The sequence below is a fragment of the Ambystoma mexicanum genome, chromosome 4p (assembly GCF_040938575.1).
Source record: "Ambystoma mexicanum isolate Mex_15411 chromosome 4p, UKY_AmexF1_1, whole genome shotgun sequence".
NCBI lineage: Eukaryota > Metazoa > Chordata > Amphibia > Caudata > Ambystomatidae > Ambystoma > Ambystoma mexicanum.
In genome coordinates this window covers 275,377,669-275,397,716 of record NC_090927.1, presented here as the reverse complement: position 1 = coordinate 275,397,716, position 20,048 = coordinate 275,377,669, and the positions used below count along the sequence as shown (strand labels likewise).

The window sequence follows — 20,048 nt, the reverse complement described above, 5'->3', positions numbered from 1 at the left end:
AAGCAAAAAAATGATAATACCGAATTTCCATTTGATTAGTAAAACTAAAAAAATTAAGAAGTACAATTGAAAAAAAATAGAGACATAAACACTATCGAAAAAGTTCTGAAACAACATCCAATTAATATCCAATTAGCATTCAAAGAATAAGATTACAGTTCAGGACTTTATGTGATTACCTAAAGGTCATAATAATGCCGTTTGATATGATTATATTAAATGTTCATTCTCACCCATCTACACGATCTAATAGTAGAATTTACGCGTTTTTTGTTTGGCCTACAAATCTTCTGCCAACTTCGATTCTATGAATGCCAGCAAGTTAGTTAGGCGGAGAATAAGATTCTGACTAAAACCTTCCATACAGCGTTTCCATAAGAGTTCCTTTGTGGTTACACAATTAGAGTAGAAGTACTCAAAAAATTGAATGCGATGGTCTTCAAAGAATGGACAGCTAATCACTAAGTGTTTAAGGGTTTCTAGTACTATGCAATTTCTACAGAAACGGCAACTAGTATCAGTGTTGCTATTTAAATAACCAGTCCAATGTTTGAGTCGTTCGCGGGTGTGAAATTGGTTGAGTCGAAAACGCATATAAATATTTCTTGAGCGAGCTGAAGGGAACTGTAAGAGATATTTTATTCGGGTTCCCCATCTACCGCGAACTTCATTGTATTCTTTGAAGGAGGTATATTTACCCATTTCATCCAGCATTATACACCAAAAAAATCTTTGAAATTTTAGTTTTTGGCTTGGTAACCCCATACTCATGGATAACGGCGTTTCATTGATAAGATGTAATATTTTAGTAAGTTTCAGCGAGTAAGTATTGAGTGATTTGATATAAGATTCACTCAATAATTGATTCAGTTTAACATAAAGAGTATTTTTCGGTGGATTATAGATCTTAGTTAGATTGATAATTTTACGCCATGTGTGTTTTACTGACAATTGTAGTAAGTTTAATTCATGGCAAATCATCACGTTAGGAATCGACAGTGATAGTCCCAGAACTGTTTTCCATAATTTCCCCTGTAAGATATTTAGGTAGGCATCTAAATCATATGTACAAATGTCCAGGGAGTATAGAATAATAGGTTCAACCTTCTGCAGATAAAATTGAATTAAAGGTATTAAGGAGAACATACAATATTTCTGATGAATAATTTTCATCTGAGATGTCAGCCCCCTAACTTTTTGGTTAAGATAGTTTTTCCACATTGTGATTGAATATTGATCAGCTAACGGATATCCCAAATAGCGAAGCATCGAGGAGTATTCAATTTTGACATTGTTTATATGCCAAGAATAACGATGACATCCTAATTTTTTTGGGGAGAAGATCAATATAAAAGTTTTCGTTGGATTAGGCGTAAGATTATGATTGAAAGCAAATTCCAAGAATAAGTCCAACTTTCGTTGGAGACCAAAGGGCGTTCGATCGAAAAATAGCAAATCATCAGCAAAGCCTAACCAATCTAAGTTCAGGGAACCAAACTTTACAGAATAGCATTCCCCAGCAATCCATTTCTCATCCAATCCTAACAAATACAAATTGAACAATATCGCTGCCATATTGCAGCCTTGTTTCACCCCGATCTCAGTAGGAATGGGGTCAGTCAGGGCTCCTTCCTTGGTGAGACGCATGCTATAATTTGTATTTTTGTGGAGAATTGCAATCAAAGCAACTAATTTAGTCGGAATACCAAGATGGATCATTTTTTTCCACAAGACTTCACGAATAACACAATCAAATGCTGCGGTCAAATCCAAACTAGCCATGTAAATTGGCCCTGAGTGACTAGCCAAGGAATGAGCCTGAAGATGAGAAAGAATTGTGGCTTTTAGCTGACAACCAATGAGTTTTCTAAATCCTCCCTGATAAATAGACAACATATTTTTTTCGTCCATGTAAGTTTGTAATTGTTGAATAAGTAAAATAGAAAATATTTTGGAAGAGGAGTCGGTTAAGGCAATCGGGCGATAATTAGAGGGACAATCCGGAGAGCCCTTTTTATAAATTGGAATAACTAACGCAGAAGACCATGTTATGGGGATATGTCCTGTTTGTAAAATCAGATCAAATTTGATTTTAAGGATATGGGCCCAAAATACTGGGTTCGATTTATACACACAAGATGGAATACCATCGGGACCAGGTGCTTTAGAAGGCTTCAATCGACCGATGGCATCTATGATGTCTTCTATGGACCATAGTGAAGAAAAATCAAATTCCAAGCGTGGTTCACTACCCTTTAGGAAGTGAAAGCGCTCGGGCATGATATATTTGAGTTTTACATACGATACCCAATTTTCGGCGGAGATAACAGAATCAAAATTAGTTGTGGTTTCCGAGGTGATAGAAAGAAGAGTATTCCAGGTTTTCCTAGAGTCGTGCTTTAGTAGATGGTAGAATAATTTTTGGTTATCTGCATAGAGAAGATGTCTTTTTAGCCATTTTAATTTATTACGGAATCTTTGTCTGACTGCTTTGATCAATTTATCACAAGCGAAGTCAGAGAGAAAAGTTCTATTAATCTGACAAATTTCGTGTTTTTTTTGCGATTTTAAATGAGCAACTTGACTATTAAATTTGTGCGCATGAACCTGGATAGCTTTTTCTTGATTATCCCTTGAATGGAGCATAGCTTCTAGATGGATTTGAATTCTAGTAGAATTTAGATGATCTAAATGAATAAGTGAAGGGCTAGATGGTGATTGATGTGAGAAGATACCAGGATCACATTCTAGATTCCGAATAAATATTGCACACACTTTGGGATTCCATCTCACTGTGTGGTGGGGCTGGTCAGTTTCTACTAAAGAAAGAAAAGAATTATCTTTGAAATGAGCCAAAGGAATATTCATCTGCATAGAAATAATCATATGGTCTCCTAAAAATGGATCAATAATTTTAAGGGCATCTATATTCGAATATAAACTCGAAGAGATGAAAAAATAATCAATGAGAGAATTGAGATTTGCTCTAGTCCATGTATAGGAATAATCGTCTAGAGCAAAGTAAGGAGTTTGAATATCCCATTCAAGGAAAAAAGAATTCCATATAGTACCGAGCTTATGGGAAGTAATTGAATGCTTTTCCCTAATTTCATTTTTATGAACACCTATTTCATAGCAGTAACAGTTGAAGTCACCGCCTACGATAATTCTCGCCGTTGGGTATGATAATAGTCCCTTTTCTAATACATCATGCATTTCCTCAATAATGGTCTCAATTGGTGTAGACAATTTATTCCAATAAATACATACCAATAAAAGAATAATAGAGGGATCCAAATCATCTTTCATAATGATTGCTAAAATGGAATCTGAACTGCTAATCTTTTCCAAAGAGCATTGAAGAGCAGAATTAACCAGTATAGCCAGGCCGCCAGAAGGACGACCTTCACTGCCTCGCTTTGCAGTCTGAATATATGCTGAGTATCCATCTATAAAGAAGGAGGATTGATTCATGGTCTCTTGAATAAAGATGAGATCAGGTCGATTGAGCTGATTTAAGTGATACCATTTTTTGAAGTTATTTATACCACAAGAATTCCACGAAATAATGTGGAGTCGGAGTGGGCTACGAGTGATTCATTGCCTTTTGTTGGTTTGCTTGTGTGGTGTTAATGGGGTCCCTCCAAGACATCTCCTTTAAAGCAGACATGAATGACATGTATTGTTTCATAGTATTAGCATCAATATTTACAGGAGTACCCTGGATTACATTATCAGTGACACTTTCGACGCTCAAGGGAGTAGTTTCTAGGTAACTTTGTGCATCGTCAAAAGATGAAAAGAATGATGCAGTTAAACCAATAAATGCCAAATCATCAGAGTGATCCCATAACATCTTCATAATAAAAGGAGACATAAATTTACAAATCATTCGATTGTTATTAATATCAGCCAATTTCACCCAATCTATGTCATCAGATCTAATATTTCGTAGGGCAGGGATATCCTGAAAAACAGTCATCATAAAGGAGCGGTTCAAGCGAGCCTTACCATAGCGAGCTTCATCGCTTTCCCAGCCCATAATTATAGCAGATTTTAGGTCGCCATAATTATGGTTAGTCAGGGATTCCCGATTATCCGTAATGGATTTCAGATTGGTCAATTTGGAGCGCTCATTGGCTTGTGGACGTTGCAAACTCAAGGTTGGTAACTTTGGGCTAGTATTTTGATGGACTAGGCTCTCAGTTTCATGAGTAATTAATTGTTTACGAGGGTCAACATTATTATCTGAGGTTATTTCTTCCGGCTCGCTTGAACTTACACCCTCCAAATTTTTTTTTGGGGATTCAGTTGGATGATTAGGACAAGTGAGTAATTTATTTTCTCTTTGTCCATTAGCTTTACCCAAAATCACTTTCGCAGTTTTTTTAATTTTCAAGATTGGATAATATTTGGAGAGGTCAGTTTGAACGCAGTGTGGGGGCCCAGCAATTGGGTTAGCCACCTCCCCGAGGTCAATATGTCCTTTCTCCTCTTTATCCTTTCCCTTGTTTGCATTAGATCGTGATTTGTTAGATTCTTGCCAAGCTGGTTCATTAAACAAGTCCTCGTTTTCTTTAATTTTTTTGTTTTTTAGTAGAGATTTGCAGGGGACTTTGGTAGTTACAGTATTCAAATCTGGCTCTGGAAGATTCAACAGGGCCTTAGATTCCTCGCTCAACTGATTTAAGTCGATGATGTTATCTCCCTCTGAAAGATTACAAATATCTTTAATATGTGTATTATGAGTATCATTTTTGTCACGTGATTGGTTCTTTGTTTTTTTTTCATGTTTTCCCTTTTGTAGTTTGGCAAGAAGATTTCTCTTTTGAGCTTGTGCCAAAGCCCTTCTTTGTTTTCTAGTAAGGGCAATGGGAGGAGTTTGATAATGCACCTCCTCAATATCATGTATTTCTATTGCTTCCTGAGGGATATGATCTATTCCAGTGAGATCAATAAGATCAGTTAAAGCTGAAGGACTGTCTGGAGGAACTCTTTCTTCTACACACGGAGTCATCAGTGGTTCCTTGTTAATTGACTTGGAAAGTATGGCAAGATTAGTTGCCATTTCCTTTACAAGGATAGTCAAGACAGCAAGGTTAGGTTCACTGGTATTTTCCAAGTTCACTACCTTTGGGTTCACAACCTTACTGTTTTCTAATTTAATGGATGGTTCTTCTGTCACTACTTCTGAGAACAATTTAGTTTGAGTGCCTATAGTTTGAGCATGGGCCATCGAATCTTTTTTGTTTAAGATGGAAGAAAACATATGGCAGGCAAATAACATGCCCTCCATTTTGCCAAGAGAACTCGTGAGGTCAGACATTTGAATCTGTAGGAATTTTATTGCCTCATGAGTCTGCTCATGGCCTTTATCAAGTAAATTGAGAATTCTGGTCATGACCGGAAAAGATTCGATGGAGTGCTGCAGTTCGGCATTCCATTTTTCTTGTTCAGCGGTAGGACAGTTAGGCTGTGGATGAGTCTTACAGTGAGTAGACTCGTTGGAATCAAGACTAGGTACTCTATTTCCTTCATGTCTAGAAGGATATTGGCAAGTAGGGATCGTCGGTTGTTCCAGGATCGGGGAGCTATTTACCATCAAGGGGGGCCCTCCTATGTTATTACTCGGAGTATTAATTCCTCCAAGAATACGTGCTTCCTTCTGTGCACTAAAGTGTGAAGGTACAGAGTAGGTGTATGCTTGGGGATTATTAAATAGGAACACATTCTCAATCCCATACTTACTTCTATTGACTGGAGTTGAGGGTTCGTTGGATAGACGAATCCGTTTGCCTAATTCTATTTCAATTGCCGGGGCTAATATAGAGACATCTGCAGTACACATATCAAATTGCTCAATTCCCATTATTGTTTTTATTTCATCTCTGTCAAGACTCTGATCAGAGTTACAATCAACAATTTCCCAATCCTTTGAGGAACTTTCATTCACTTCTTTGACCGACATGTATACTGGTTTAATTTTGGAATCCATGTTTTTTCCGGCCAAAGTAGTTTTGGGAGTCGCACTGTCGATATACACCGACCGTTTTTCCAAGGGAATTTGTTCCTCATGGTCTTCAGGGGTTATATCGACAGGGGCATCCCTATTAGATTTCTGTAAATCATCACATTGGAAATTCTCTGTCATGTATTTCGTTGGCAAAGAAGCAGATTTCTTAGCATCCGATCTATTTTTCCATTCCTGATTTGTGTTATATTCAAAAGAGGCAGGAGTGAGAATAACTTTATTCTCAACATTGCTTTCTGATTTTAGGGCCATTATAGGATTTTCAGACGGCAATGTACTGCTATAATTGGAGTCAAGCAGAGGTTTATATTCTTCATTCACCTCTTTTTCAGGCTGATTTAAGGGCATTGCAGCAGACAATTTTACTACATTAAAGTCCCCCTCTGTTTTTTTAGGATTAGTTTGGGACTTTTTTTTTTTATACTGCGAAGCCCCTCTGCCATGACCAAAACAGTTCTGATTTCAATTATAGGCTAGGAGATAAAGGGCGATGCAAGACACCCCACTTTAGCTCACTATAACCCCCTCCCAGCAATTATTTGATAATCTATGTGAGGGCCACAAAGGGTAGCCCTACCACCAAGCCACCTTACCGCCTAACAGCCCAACAGCCGCACTTCGCAGGCACTTCCGGATGCGCGCGCCGGATGCGCGGGTCCGAGTGCAAATAAGGAAGTGATCGGCGAGTTTGTGGGCGGGCAAGCAGGCGGGTTCAGGGGGGCGTGGCTAAAGGGGGAAAGAGAAAAGAGTAACATCAACGGGTTGCCCAACATACAAAACCCGCGGGAAACCCGCGGACACTAAAGTATTGGGTGCAGAGTCCTCAGCAAATACCCAATGTGAAGGTCCACTTCAGTCCAATCAGGTGCGCGTTACGCGCAAAATTCAAGTCGAGTCCTTCCTCTTGCCGACGGCACTGCGGGAAAGGAACCCAAGGGCAACGAAGCAGCCAACACAGCCCAACAGCCGCACTTCGCAGGCACTTCCGGATGCGCGCGCCGGATGCGCGGGTCCGAGTGCAAATAAGGAAGTGATCGGCGAGTTTGTGGGCGGGCAAGCAGGCGGGTTCAGGGGGGCGTGGCCAATGTGAAGGTCCACTTCAGTCCAATCAGGTGCGCGTTACGCGCAAAATTCAAGTCGAGTCCTTCCTCTTGCCGACGGCACTGCGGGAAAGGAACCCAAGGGCAACGAAGCAGCGAACACAGCCCAACACAGCCCAACAGCCGCACTTCGCAGGCACTTCCGGATGGAGAATTGTGGTTAGGACTCTTCCCAGAAATATTTAGCATGGATCAGGGAGAAACCCAAAAGGAGAGTATCGTGAATATTCACCCTTGCCAGGACCCCATGGCATATACACACATCAGTGGTTTTGTCAGAAACTGCTCCAGTGACCAGAAACAACTTGCTTAGTGAACAACTTTCCCACAGGTCCGGTTTACATAATCTGGTTTCCTGGGCCTTGCCGCCTGAACCATTAATGATCCCAGGGACACAGGAGAAGGACAAAAGGCTCTGCCCTAGAGAACAAAATGGCTGGAAGCAGGGTACAAAAAAAAAACATTGGTACACAAATGCCTACCAAAAAGGTACATTGGGCTACCAATGCAGTAAAATGGCAAGCAACTTTTAGAGAAGCCAAACTTAAAAGCACAGCTACCACCAACCTACTCCTAAAAACAAATTCACAGCTACAATCACACTAGGGCAGACATTGGGTGCCTAAAACGCACCCATGGGACTGGACGCCAGAGGGGGCGATGGAATAAAATACACCTTAAAAAAAGCTAAGAAACAATGTGAAGACAATAAAAGTCCCTCTGGCTATCCGGACAGAAGAAAAATAAAAAGTTGAGGGGCACCAAAAATTGGCACACGAATCCCCAAAATAGGAATTATGGCTTAAAAGTAAGGTTAACACATGTTGTGCTTCCACATGAAATACAAAAATGTAATCTCATCAAAAAAACCTTTGATTACCTTGAAGGGTAAATAAGCACCCCGTTTGCTCACTGCTCCCTTGTTTTGACATTTTCCTCACCTTGTACTTACCCCTTAGGATGTGTAAATCACTCTGTTGCTTCCAAAAGATAGGCCGGAATTCAATACCTTAGTAATAACAATATAATACAAGGATACAGTTGACCAAGAACACATTCAAATATTAATAAAGAGCATGCATGGAAGCAGTGAATCACAGAGTGGGGGGCTGGAAGAATTGCAGCATTGTTTAAATTATGCTTCGCTCAGTCTGTACATTTCTTGCAGTACCTTCATCTGTATCCAATGACGTACAGGCCTCATTCTCTCCGTTTTCCTCCAGAAGGGATGTTTGATGATCCAAACAAAAAGCAGATGCTGCTACCAAAATGAAGTAAAAGGGTTTACATATTTTAACACAAAAAGACACTGATGCAATATTTCAAATACGGAAAGCTTAATTTCAACATGTGTACCTTCCACATCAGTTTCAAAAGAACTAGAAGACGTGCTGTTCCGATTTTCCTCTGAATAGCTAGTAATATGGTCTGAACAAATAACGTTTTTACCTATTCATGAAAAAAAAAAAAAGATTAAACAAAGAAAGTATGGTTTATGAGAAAGTATCCTCTACTGCAAATAAATGTAGAAATCAAGCAGTTTGTCGACCACAAAGGAACAAGACGTGGATCCTAAGTAAAGCTGTGGGTACTTTATTCAGGTTCTGTCAATCATTGTTTTGATTTTCGTCAAACAGCTCAGCTTTACTGACTGGACATCCGAGGATCCTTTCCCTCACCGCTCTGGCAAGGACTTCAAGGAGGCACCGTGGTGCTCACAAAATCAAGGCCATGAATCAAAAAGTCTAGAGGCACTACACCTGCACCAAAAGGTGGAGCAGGCCCTGGGTGCCTGGGCCTGCAGTACCACCTGTCACTGCTGCAAATATTTGTTGAGTGAAAGCTGGCACAATGAGTGGAGGACATGGACAACCCTTTGGCTTGTGGGCAGTGTGGAGGCTGCATACTGCTATTATTCCCGCTCCTCATCCCATCTCAAAGATAATAATAATAATAATAATAATAATAATAATAATAATAATAATAATAATAATAATAATAATTTCACATTTATATAGCGCTACACACCCTCAAGTATCTGAGCGCTGCTTATTACCCACGGTGTGTGGTGCACATTTATCGACCTCAGAAGGATGAAAGGCTGAGTTTGGCCCTGCCGGGATTCGAACCTGCATTAGCAGACTCTGCACAGATGTCAAAGCGAGCGCTCTACTCGCTGTGCCACTTGACCAGCTTGTACAAACCAGTCAGGATTCAGATCTCACTGGCTGGGGGCATGATTGGCATTATGGGTAGCAAGGGGATCAAGTGCCCAGGACAACAATCTCGGGATGAAAGTAAGACTCAAACATACGGCACTGCTCCAAAAAGGGGTGAGGGAAGATGGGAGTTAGGACAGTTTTTCTGAAGTCCAACTAAGGGCTTAGTATAACCATTAAACTGAGGCAGTATAAGACTCAACTCTTAGTATAAGGATGTCCCACCTGAGTATAGGGTAGCGCAGACATATCAGCCAGGCTGATTTTAGGAGGGAGAGAAGCCTAAAGAATCAGTACAAAGAAATAGTATACATATGGTCCAAAGAAACACTGACAACTATGAATTGTAGAATAAAGGGTTTATTTTATATACAAGCAGACTAGGAGATTCTTGGGTAAGTAAGTACTATCATAAAGCATATAAACACATTATAAAAACACACTATGCTTTAAATACACAGATCAAAGTATTTCTGGGGGGATAAGACCATAGATTACTTTCGGATTAATTTCAGTAACACAATGGTAGTAGACCCTGTCAGTTATGCAGTGACACTCAAAAAGGAAATTGCAGTCAACCAACTTGCAAATATACTTTTCTAAATAGTGGAACACAGATTCAAGGAACAGTACATACCTCTAATACCTTTGTGATAACACAGTTATACTAGGTGAGTAAGACCTTGTTGGTGTACTGTACAATTACAGCTGCTTTTCAGATCAGTGGAACACAGGCTAGGTTAAGCAATAACTATTTATACTAATTTTGTATGCACCAGGTAGACCAAGGTCAGCTATACTTAAAGGAAAACCTTTCAGGAATGGCACACAGTTATTCTAGGCAGGTAAGACCTAATGTTGTAACATACTATTGCAGTTGCTTTTTAAGATCAGTGGAACATAGACTGAGAGAAGCAAAAACTAACTTAATTTAGGAAGGCATACAGCCGACACAAGTTAAGTAAGAAACAAGTTACTTACCTTTAACTGTTCTCCAGCAGGGGTCTGGCATGGATTCACATGCTCATATGCTCATGAATGTTCACCGTCAGGCTGGGAATACTCGGTAAAAGAAAAAACAGTTTCAGTTTCTAAACAGTCTTTCTCCTATAAACCAATCACTGAGCTCTGGGTCATACTGCCCCCAGGCAATGACTGCTCTCTACCCAAGCACCTCCTCTGCAGCCATCTTCAGATTTGGTAGCACATAAAGTGCAGTAGGACCAAGCGAAGACCCGCAGAGGGGCAGGCGGGTTTGCATGTGAATCCAATGCAGACCAATTTGTTTATTTATTTTAATTTTTGTAACGCGCCAACATGCCTGTGGGCCTCAGGGCGCACACAGAACAAGAACAAGACGAGGACAAACAAGCAAAGGGGAAGAAGGAGAAGTGAGTCGGAAATTATTCCAAGTTGAATAAGTGAGTCTTGACGGTACGTTTGAACGCGGTATAGCTCTGTATCTGCCATATACCTGCTTGAAGTGTGTTCCACAAAAGGGGACCCTGAGCATCCAGTGTAGTGCCTTCAAATTTGGCGGTTCTGAATTTGGGATAATTGAGAGTGACCGCCGAAGAAGAGCGAAGGTTCCTGCCGTTGGGTTTGATGCCTAAACGGGATGACAGATAGGTTGGGCTGCTAAGACTGAGGCATTTATGGGTCGTAGTAAGCATCTTATGCGTTATGCAGTGTTTTACGGGTAGCCAGTGTAGTCTTTTCCTGAAAGTAGAGGTGTGTGCGACGTGACTGATTGAAAATGTTACGCACGGCATTGTTCTGTGCCACTTGTAAGGATTGAATATTAGAGGCCGTGGTACCCGCCAGGAAGCTGTTACAAGGAACAAGTTACTTACCTGTAACTGTTGTTCTCCAGCATGGGTCTGGCATGGATTCACATGCTCATGAATATTCCCCGTCGTCAGGCTGGGAATCCTCGGTAAAGAAAAAACCAGTATCAGTTTCGTTTCTGATCTGTCTTTCGTAGTAACAACCAATCACTGGTCTCTGCGTCATACTGACCACAGCCAATGACTGCCCTCTACCTAAGCACCGCCTCTGGCAGCCATCTTCAGATTTGGAAGCACGTGAAGTGGCAGTATGACCAAGTGAAGAGCCGCAGAGGGGTAGGCGGGAGGGTTCGCATGTGAATCCATGCCAGACCCATGCTGGTTACTACAGGTAAGTAACTTGTTCCTTCTCCAGCATGGGGTCTGGCATGGATTCACATGCTCATGAATAAAGAATACATAGCAGTACACACATGCACAACCACGGGAGGTGGCAAAGGCTCAACATCAAGCATCACATCAACTCAACATTAAGCATCTTACCTCCTCACCAGGCTCACCTCAGGCGAACAGGTTGCGCAGCACTGCTTGGCCGACCCTGGACTCCTCCCTGGAATCCCGGTCGACGCAGTAGAATTTCGTGAAGGTGTGAGTCGACCTCCACGTAGCAGCCCTGCATATGTCCAGCAGGGGCACACCAGATAGGAACGCCGTGGTAGCTGCGATCGCTCTGGTGGAATGGGCTCTCGGACGGCCAGGCAGCGGTCGGTTTGCCAACCGGTGACAGCACATGATACAGCCGGAGAGCCATCTGGAGATGGAAGCCTTCGAGAGAGCCTTCCCCTGATTGACAGGTCCAAAGTTCACAAAGAGTTGTGACGTCTTCCGAAAACCCTTCGTGCGGTCCACGTAGAACTTCAGCGCTCTAGCTACATCCAGCGAGTGCAAAGTCCTCTCAGCCGGCGACGAAGGCGACGGGAAGAACACAGGTAACACCAAGGGTTCGTTGAGATGGAAGTCCGACGGTACCTTGGGCATGAAGGAGGGGTGCGTCCTGAGCACTACCCTCGTGTCGTGGAAAGTCAAGTACGGGGCCTTGCAGGAAAGGGCCTGGATCTCTCCCACTCGTCGTGCGGAGGTGATGGCCACAAGAAAAGCTGTTTTCCACGTTAGAAACTTCAACGGGGCCGAGTGCAGAGGCTCGAACGGAGGTCCCATGAGCTTGGTCAGCACCACGTTGAGCTCCCACGCCGGGGCCGGAGCCTTCACCGGCGGGAACGATCTGAACAGTCCCTTCATGAACTCTTTCACCAGACGATGAGACCACAAGGACGTCCGCCCCGTGGTTCTGGTGTATCGGGAGATCGCAGCAAGATGAATCTTGATGGACGCGTGTGCCAGACCAGCTTTGGCCAGCGTCAGCAGGTACGGCAGTACTTGGGGAGCCGTAATCCGTAGAGGGTTAATCTTCTGTGCGCGGCACCAGACAGAGAACCTCTTCCATTTGTGTCCGTAGCATTTAAGAGTCGAGGACGCCCTGGCCTTTGCAAGAACCTCTCTGCAATCGGCCGGTATGTCGTATCCTCCAAACTCTAGCGCTGCAGGAGCCAGGCCTGGAAGTTCAGCGACTTCGGGTCGTGGTGGAGGATGGCGCCTCCTTCCCTGGAGAGTAGATCCGCGTCCGCCGGCAGCTTGATCGGCGGGGACGCTGACAAGTCCAGCAAGTCCGGGAACCATATCTGCCTCGGCCACGCAGGTGCGACGAGGATCATCCTGCACCGTGACCTCTTGAGCTGGTTGATGAGCCGGATTAGCAGAGGCAAAGGAGGGAACGCGTGGAGGAACAGGCCCTCCCAGGGGAACGAGAAAGCATCGCCCATGCTCCTCGTCTGGGGAAACCTGCTGGCGAACCTCCGGCACTTGGTGTTCGTCGCCGTCGCGAACAGGTCGATCTGGGGTGTGCCCCACCGTCGGAAGAGGCGATCCACCAGATCCTGCCGTAGTTCCCACTCGTGGCACGAGCGCAGCTCCCTGCTGAGTGAGTCGGCGATGGTGTTTTTTATCCCTGCCAGATGAAACGGCACCAGAAAAATCCGTTGGGCGACGGCCCAATGCCACAGGTCCTGCGCCTCCTTGGACAGCGCTGGGGACCTGGTTCCGCCCTGTTTCCTGATGTAAAACATGGTGGTGGTGTTGTCGGTGAAGATCCTCACCACCTTGCCCTTGAGGGACGGAAGGAAGGACCTGAGGGCCCAAAACACTGCACGGAGCTCCAGGACGTTGATATGCAGGGACTTCTCCGTCGGGAGCCAGAGTCCCCTTGCGTGCAGATTTTCGGTGTGCGCTCCCCACCCTTCCAGGGAGGCATCCGTGGTCACAGTCTCCTGGTGGGCTGGGGCCTGGAAGTCCATGCCCGCCGTCAGATGCGCGCGGGTGCCCCACCACCGTATCGCTCGTCGGAAGCTCTCGTCGAGCTTGATCCTTTCCTCGAAGCTGCCCGTCGTCTGGATCCAGCGCGCATCCAGGAATTCTTGCAACGGGCGCATCCAGAGCCTGCACATGGGAATGAGGTAGATGCAGGAAGACATCATCCCGAGGAGGGACTTGATGGACCTCACTTTGGCCGCGTCGGCCACCAACATCCGTTGCACCTTGCCCAAGATGGTCCTGGTCCTCTCCTCCGACAGGGAGGCCAGAAGGGACACTGTGTCGAGCCTCGCTCCCAGAAACAGTGCGACTTGCGCGGGCACCAGGTGGGATTTGGCGTAGTTCACGGAGAATCCCAGGTCCGTGAGGAGTTGGACGGTCCTTGCCGTGTGGACCACGGCGAGCTCCCTCGTCTTGGCGCGGATGAGCCAGTCGTCCAGGTAGGGGTAGACGTGAATCCCCTCGCGGCGCAGCTGCGCCGCCACCGGTGCGAGGCACTTGGTGAATACCCTGGTCCGAGGCCACCTCACCTTCCTGCAGGATCTCCAGGGCCTCCGCCCTCTTGTCGTCCGGCAGAAAATCCAGCAGGGGAGCTATCTTGTACCAGAGCTCCCTGTCGTAGCGAGCCACGATAGCCAAGGCGTTGGCCGCTTTAATCGTCGTCGCTGCCGACGAGATGACTCTACGTCCCATAGCATCCAATTTCCTTCCCTCGCCGTCCGGCGGGGAAGTCGATGTGGAGGCCGCACCCCCCCCCCCGCTTTCTTCCTGGCTGCCGCGGAGACGACGGAATCCGGGGTAGGCTGCGCCCGGAGGCACAGGGGGGCCGTGTCCGGGACCCGGTACTTTTTCTCGTACCGGTCTCTTCTAGCTGGCGTCGTGGAAGGGTTCTTGAGGAGGGAAAGGCCCTCATCCCAAATGTCGTCCAACAGAGGCACTGCGAGGACCGTCTTCCTCTTGGCCTCGCGCCGCTGATAAAGGAAGCCTTCCTTTTTCTTCTCCTCAGGGCAGAGTTGGAAAAGCTCGGAAGCCCTGGAGATCATGGAGTGGAAAGATCCGATCTCGTCGGGCGGAGAAGCCCTGGCGGGAGGCGACGACGGAAAATCCTCGTCGTATGCCTCGTCGTCCGTACCCGTCGCTGCCGTGTCAGTCCCCGTATCATCCCCTCGGGTGGACGGGGAGGAGGGCTGGACGGGGCGCGACGGTTGAAAAGGAGGTGGTGGATGGATCCTTCTTTTCTTGGTAGGGGGGAACACCAGAAGGTCCCGGTTCTGGATCCCCCGACGGGAGAGGTTCCTCCGTCGGTAACGGTAGCCTCGTCCTTATCTCGGAGCATAAGGACTGTATGGCCAACAAAATGGCCGCCGAGTTGTCTTGCGGCGCTGGCAGAGGGGAGTCCGACGGGCGAGCAGGGGCCCCGTCGGTATCCTCGACGATGTCGTCGTCGTCACCTGCGTCGGGGTCCATTCCGACGGGCTGGCCTTCTTCCACGCCTAGGCCGTGGCTTAAGACCTCCATCAGCTCCTCTTCTGAGGTTGAGGCCGAATCTACGACGACGCCCTGCCCCCCCTTCTTCTTCCCCACGGAGGGTTTCACGGGGGTCCTATCGATGGGCACAAAAGAAAACTCCCTCCGAGGAGGCAGGGAGATTCTGGGCCCCGAGGTCGCCACCACTGGTGCAGCCTCCACAGGCTGAGCCAGGGCCGCCGCGACCGTTTCGATAGAGGGATTGGTCGGATGGATCAAGGCCTTCACCACCTTAGGTGCGCTCACCGCCTTATCCTTGAGGGAGGGGGCACTGCCACGCTCCTCCTCTGCCTTAGAGCTCGACCGGGGCCTCTCCAGGAGCTTCGCCGGGTGCTCGGCCTTCCTCTTACCCGACCCAGAGCGTTGGCTCGTGGTTGATGGTGCCGGGGAGGGTGCGCCCTGCCTGGCGCCCGTAGAGCCCGACCGTTCGGCGCTCCCGGTGCCAGCGGACTCGCGGTGCTTAGCCTTATGTTGGGCCCCCATCGCCGGGGCGCCCTCAAAGGTCTTAGAAGACCGCTCGGATTTCTTCTTCTTCTCGCCAGACGGGCTCTTACCCTCCAGCCAGTTGGCGAGACGTTGATGGCGGTCCTTCATGGTCCGTTCCGACATGCTGCCGCAAAATGCACAGTCCTTCTCCACGTGCGTCTTGTCCTCATGAAGGCAGTAAAGGCAGAAAGAGTGTTCGTCCTCCTTAAAGACGTTCTGCAGCTGGCATCCAGGGCAGACCCTGAACAGCTTTCCGGGCGTCGAGCTTCCCTTCTCCTGGGCCATCTCCGAGACCGGGCCTGAGAAGCTTCTGGAGTCCTCCGAAGTGTAGCTCGACGAAATCTTCACCCTTGAGGGGCACAGACGAATCCGACACGGGTCCCCGTTGATCGGATGTAGGATCGGTGGAGCTTGAGGCTCTTTTGACCGAAAGAATCGAAGTTTTTTGTGAAAAAGCGCGAAAAATAGCACTAACGCTCGAGAGCAATAGCACGAGGATCCCAACACATGAACGTGCGGTAAAAATCTGAAGATGGCTGCCAGAGGCGGTGCTTAGGTAGAGGGCAGTCATTGGCTGTGGTCAGTATGACGCAGAGACCAGTGATTGGTTGTTACTACGAAAGACAGATCAGAAACGCAACTGATACTGGTTTTTTCTTTACCGAGGATTCCCAGCCTGACGGGGAATATTCATGAGCATGTGAATCCATGCCAGACCCCATGCTGGAGAATAGTCCAATCTTGAATTTATCAATGCAGTGGACAATAGAGCACAGTTCTCTTCCGATATGAATGTTCGAATATATCTAATTCTCTTGTTTATAGCACCACAACTAGATTTTATGCTAGAAATGTGGGATTTCATGGAGAGTTCTTCATCAAGAACTACTCCTAAGGTCTTAACTTTCTTTTGAACTATGATGGTGTTATTGGCAATATGGAAAGAGGCGTAGTTAGGGTCAAGTTTTGCCCGGGTGTTTTTAGATGCCACAATAAGGAGTTCAATCTTTTTTATCATTAAGGGCAAGAGAATTACAAGCCATCCAATCTTGTATGGCTTTATATATTCGGATAATGGTTTCCGAATCACTGCTGTATGAGCCACTCAACTGGATAACAACCTGAGTGTCATGGGCGTAATTTGTATATTGCACTCCCAGTTTGTTCAAAAGATCGAGAAGAGGCCGGATGTAAAGGTTGAAAAGCAGCGGCGACAGACAGGAGCCCTGAGGGACTCCTCAAGTCAGAGATGGGGGAAGATTGTTCATCACCCACGCAAACCCTTACCATTCTGGAACCTAGAAAGGAAGCGATCCATTTGGATGCGATTGCAGAGCAATTGGCGACCTCTCCGAGCCTTGACACTAGTAAGCTGTGATCAACTAGGTCAAAGGCCGCGGAGAGGTCCAATAGCATGAGCAGAGCAGCTTGGTTTTTGTCAGCTATGCTAGCAAGTGTACATTTGAGATCAAGCATAGCTGTCTGAGTTCCATGACCAGCTCTATATCCCGACAAGATATTGTATTTTTCAACATGGGCCTGTAGCTGCAAGTAGGCCAGTTTATCAAGTATCTTGAGAACATAGGGCACATTAGTTATGAGTCTGTAATTGTCATTGATGGCTGGGTCAAGGCCTTCTTTTTCAGTAGAGGAGTGATCCATGCCGACTTTAGCAGGTCCGGCACCAGACCTGCATCAAAGGAGATGTTAACCAGTTTGATAATCCATGGGACCAGGGTCTCTAAAGACTCCTTAAGAATACTGGTGGGGCAGTCATCTGCTGGACAAAATGTGGCTTTGAGGTCCTGAATGATTTTGAATACTTCCTCTTCAGTATAGTGTGTGAAAAAGAAATGAGGGATAGTATTTTCACAGGTGTTGGGTGAAGTGGTATCAGCAGTGGATTGTGTAATGGCTACGTTACCAAGGGCTTTACTGATTTTTTTTCTTTATGAGAATCAATCTTAAGTAGAAAGGCATCATGAGTGCCCTGACACCACTTATCATCCTTGATAACATTGTTTGTGGGAGGAGGCGGATTTTTAAATTCCGCTAAGATTTTAAATAGCTCCCCAGTGTTAGATTTAGCATTTACTATTCTGTCGTTATAGTGTCTGGCCTTTGCTTCAGTAATGAGCTTTTTGTAGTTGATGGATTTTTTGCATTTGGTTAGGGTGTTATCATTGGGGTCTTTCCTCCAAGCTCTTTCAAGAGCTCCATGCTGGAGAAGAACAAGTTACTTACCCCTGGTAACGTTCCTTCGACTGGATGTTCCTGCAACGTATTCCTCATCGCCCCCCCCCAATCCTACACCTCTTGTAGAATTTCCCGTGCTATTACAGTTTACGCTCTACCAAGGTTTAGTACAGTCATGCCCGTATTTATGGGCATCTCTGCTACGTGGGGAGGAGGAAAAACAGAACTGAGGCCAACGGGTGCCGGGCATGCTAAATATGATCTCCGATGATATCGCCCTCAACGTAGGCCTTCGAGGGACATCGACTAACGCCATCCATGCACAGAGCCCAGGTTTCTGTGGCAGCTGAAGCTGGACTTTACATGTCAAAGATGAGGAATACATTGGCGGAACATCCAGTCGAAAGAACGTTACCAGGGGTAAGTAACAAATTGATTGTGTCCTCCAACTAATTCCTCATCTTTGACAGACTCCCAAAGCAGTGTTTACGATTGTAGCAGGGTGTAGAATTATATATATTACACATTTATAAGGGCAGAACAAAGCACTGCCTTGCCAAAAGCAAGCTCTTGCGAATGCGAAGCATTTCGAGCATTATGTTTTGTAAACGTGTGTATTGATGACCACGTTGCAGTATCAAAAATATTCGTAATAGGAACTCCCCTTTGAAGGGCAGTAGATGTGGCCATGCCCCTGGTGCAATGAGCTTGCAAACCTTCAGGAGGGTCTTTCCCTGGAAGTCTGTAGCACTTAGAAATTTCCAAAAATATCCACCTAGATAAGGTCTTTTTGGTAATAGCCTGACCTAGTTTGTGTTCTGTATACCCTATGAACTGATCATCAAACCGTAATTTGGATGTTCTTGAAATGTAAAAACAAATGCTATTCTACGATCTAACCTATGAAGTCTTTCTTCCTCCTTGCCTGGGTGAGGTGGAGGGTAGAAGGAGGGCAGGACAATTTTCTGGTTTAGATGAAAAGCCGAAATGATTTTCGGTAAAAATGAAGGTTTGACTTTCAAGACAACCTTGTCCTTGTAGAAGACTGTAAAGGGTGGCTTTACTGACAGGGCCTACAACTAACTCACTCTGCATGCTAATGTGAGAGCTATCAATAAAATAGTTTTAAAGGTTAATCACCTTAGAGGACACGTGTGCAGGGGTTCAAAGGGTGCACCCATTAAAAATTTTAAAACCAGTTTTAGGTCCCAAACCGGACCCTGGAAAGGAGATGGAGGATACACATTAGTGAGTCCTTTCAGGAATTGAGTCACCAGAGGGATTTTGAAATAAGAGCATTCCTCTGGAGAGTGCTTAAAAATGGACCGCGCCACCAGATAGCCTTTTATGGTACCAACCTGGAGCCCAAAATTGTCCAAGGATAGAAGAAAAGACAGTACGTCAGTGTTTTACACAGAAAAAGTATTTACATTCTTTTCCTTGCACCAGTTGCAAAACTTGTCCAAACGGCAACAGTACAAATATTTTGTGGCTGGTCTTCTAGCTGAAAGCAAACACCTCCATAACGTAATCCGGAAGGTCCCAATCCTGATATCTCAGTCTTTCAGACACCAAGTGTGAAGGTTGAGAATGTTGACCTCTGGATGGAGAATCCGACCCTCTCACGGGAGACGGTCCTCTCTGGGGAAGACGTATATGAGGACAGATGGACATGTCTAGAAGGTTCATAGTACCACGTCCTCCTGGCCCAATCCGGGGCAATTAGGATCATGCGTTTCCTGAACTTTCTCAACCTCCCGATTACATGAGGAATGACAGGGACTGGAGGAAACGCGTACAGGAATGGAAACTACCAGTCCACCACAAACGCGTCTCCTAAAGCTCCTCTTGGGGGGAAATTCCCTGGAGCAGTACAGTTCACACTTGACAACGTTGGCGAACAGATCCACTTTAGGGGTTCCCCAAAGGGTGAAGATCTCTTGAAGGACTTCCTGAGCTAGTTCCCACTCGTGAAAGACTGCTCAGAGAGTCCTCCGCTCTGTTCTCCTCTCCGGCTAGGTGAACGGCCGAGAGAGAGATTCCCTCTTAAATTGCCCAGTACCAGAGCTGCATTGGTTGTCTGAAAAGTGGTAGTGAACCTACACCACCTCTCTTGTTGAGGTAGTACATGGCCACTGTGTTGTCCGTCATTATCAGGACATTCTTTCCCCGTACAAAGGGCAGGAAAGCCTTCAGAGGTAGTCGGATTGCTCTCAGCTCCAAAAGATTGATGTGTAGTTTGGACTCTGATGGAGACCAACGACCGCTGACTGTC

At 45.8% G+C, this 20,048-nt stretch overlaps 1 protein-coding gene across 5 annotated transcripts in view; it reads right to left on the bottom strand.

Moving 5' to 3' along the window:
• TDRD6 (tudor domain containing 6) overlaps positions 1–20,048 on the bottom strand; it is a 1,508,150-nt gene that overhangs the window by 981,804 nt on the left and 506,298 nt on the right. For 4 of the 5 annotated variants that reach the window (XM_069605809.1, XM_069605810.1, XM_069605812.1 and 1 more), the window contains exons 5-6: positions 8,488–8,580; positions 8,303–8,392 (exon numbers count right to left, since the gene is read on the bottom strand). In XM_069605809.1, coding sequence (XP_069461910.1) covers positions 8,303–8,392; positions 8,488–8,580 — 183 coding nt within the window. The remainder of the gene's footprint in view (positions 1–8,302; positions 8,393–8,487; positions 8,581–20,048) is intronic. The other variant, XM_069605811.1, reaches the window with a different exon arrangement.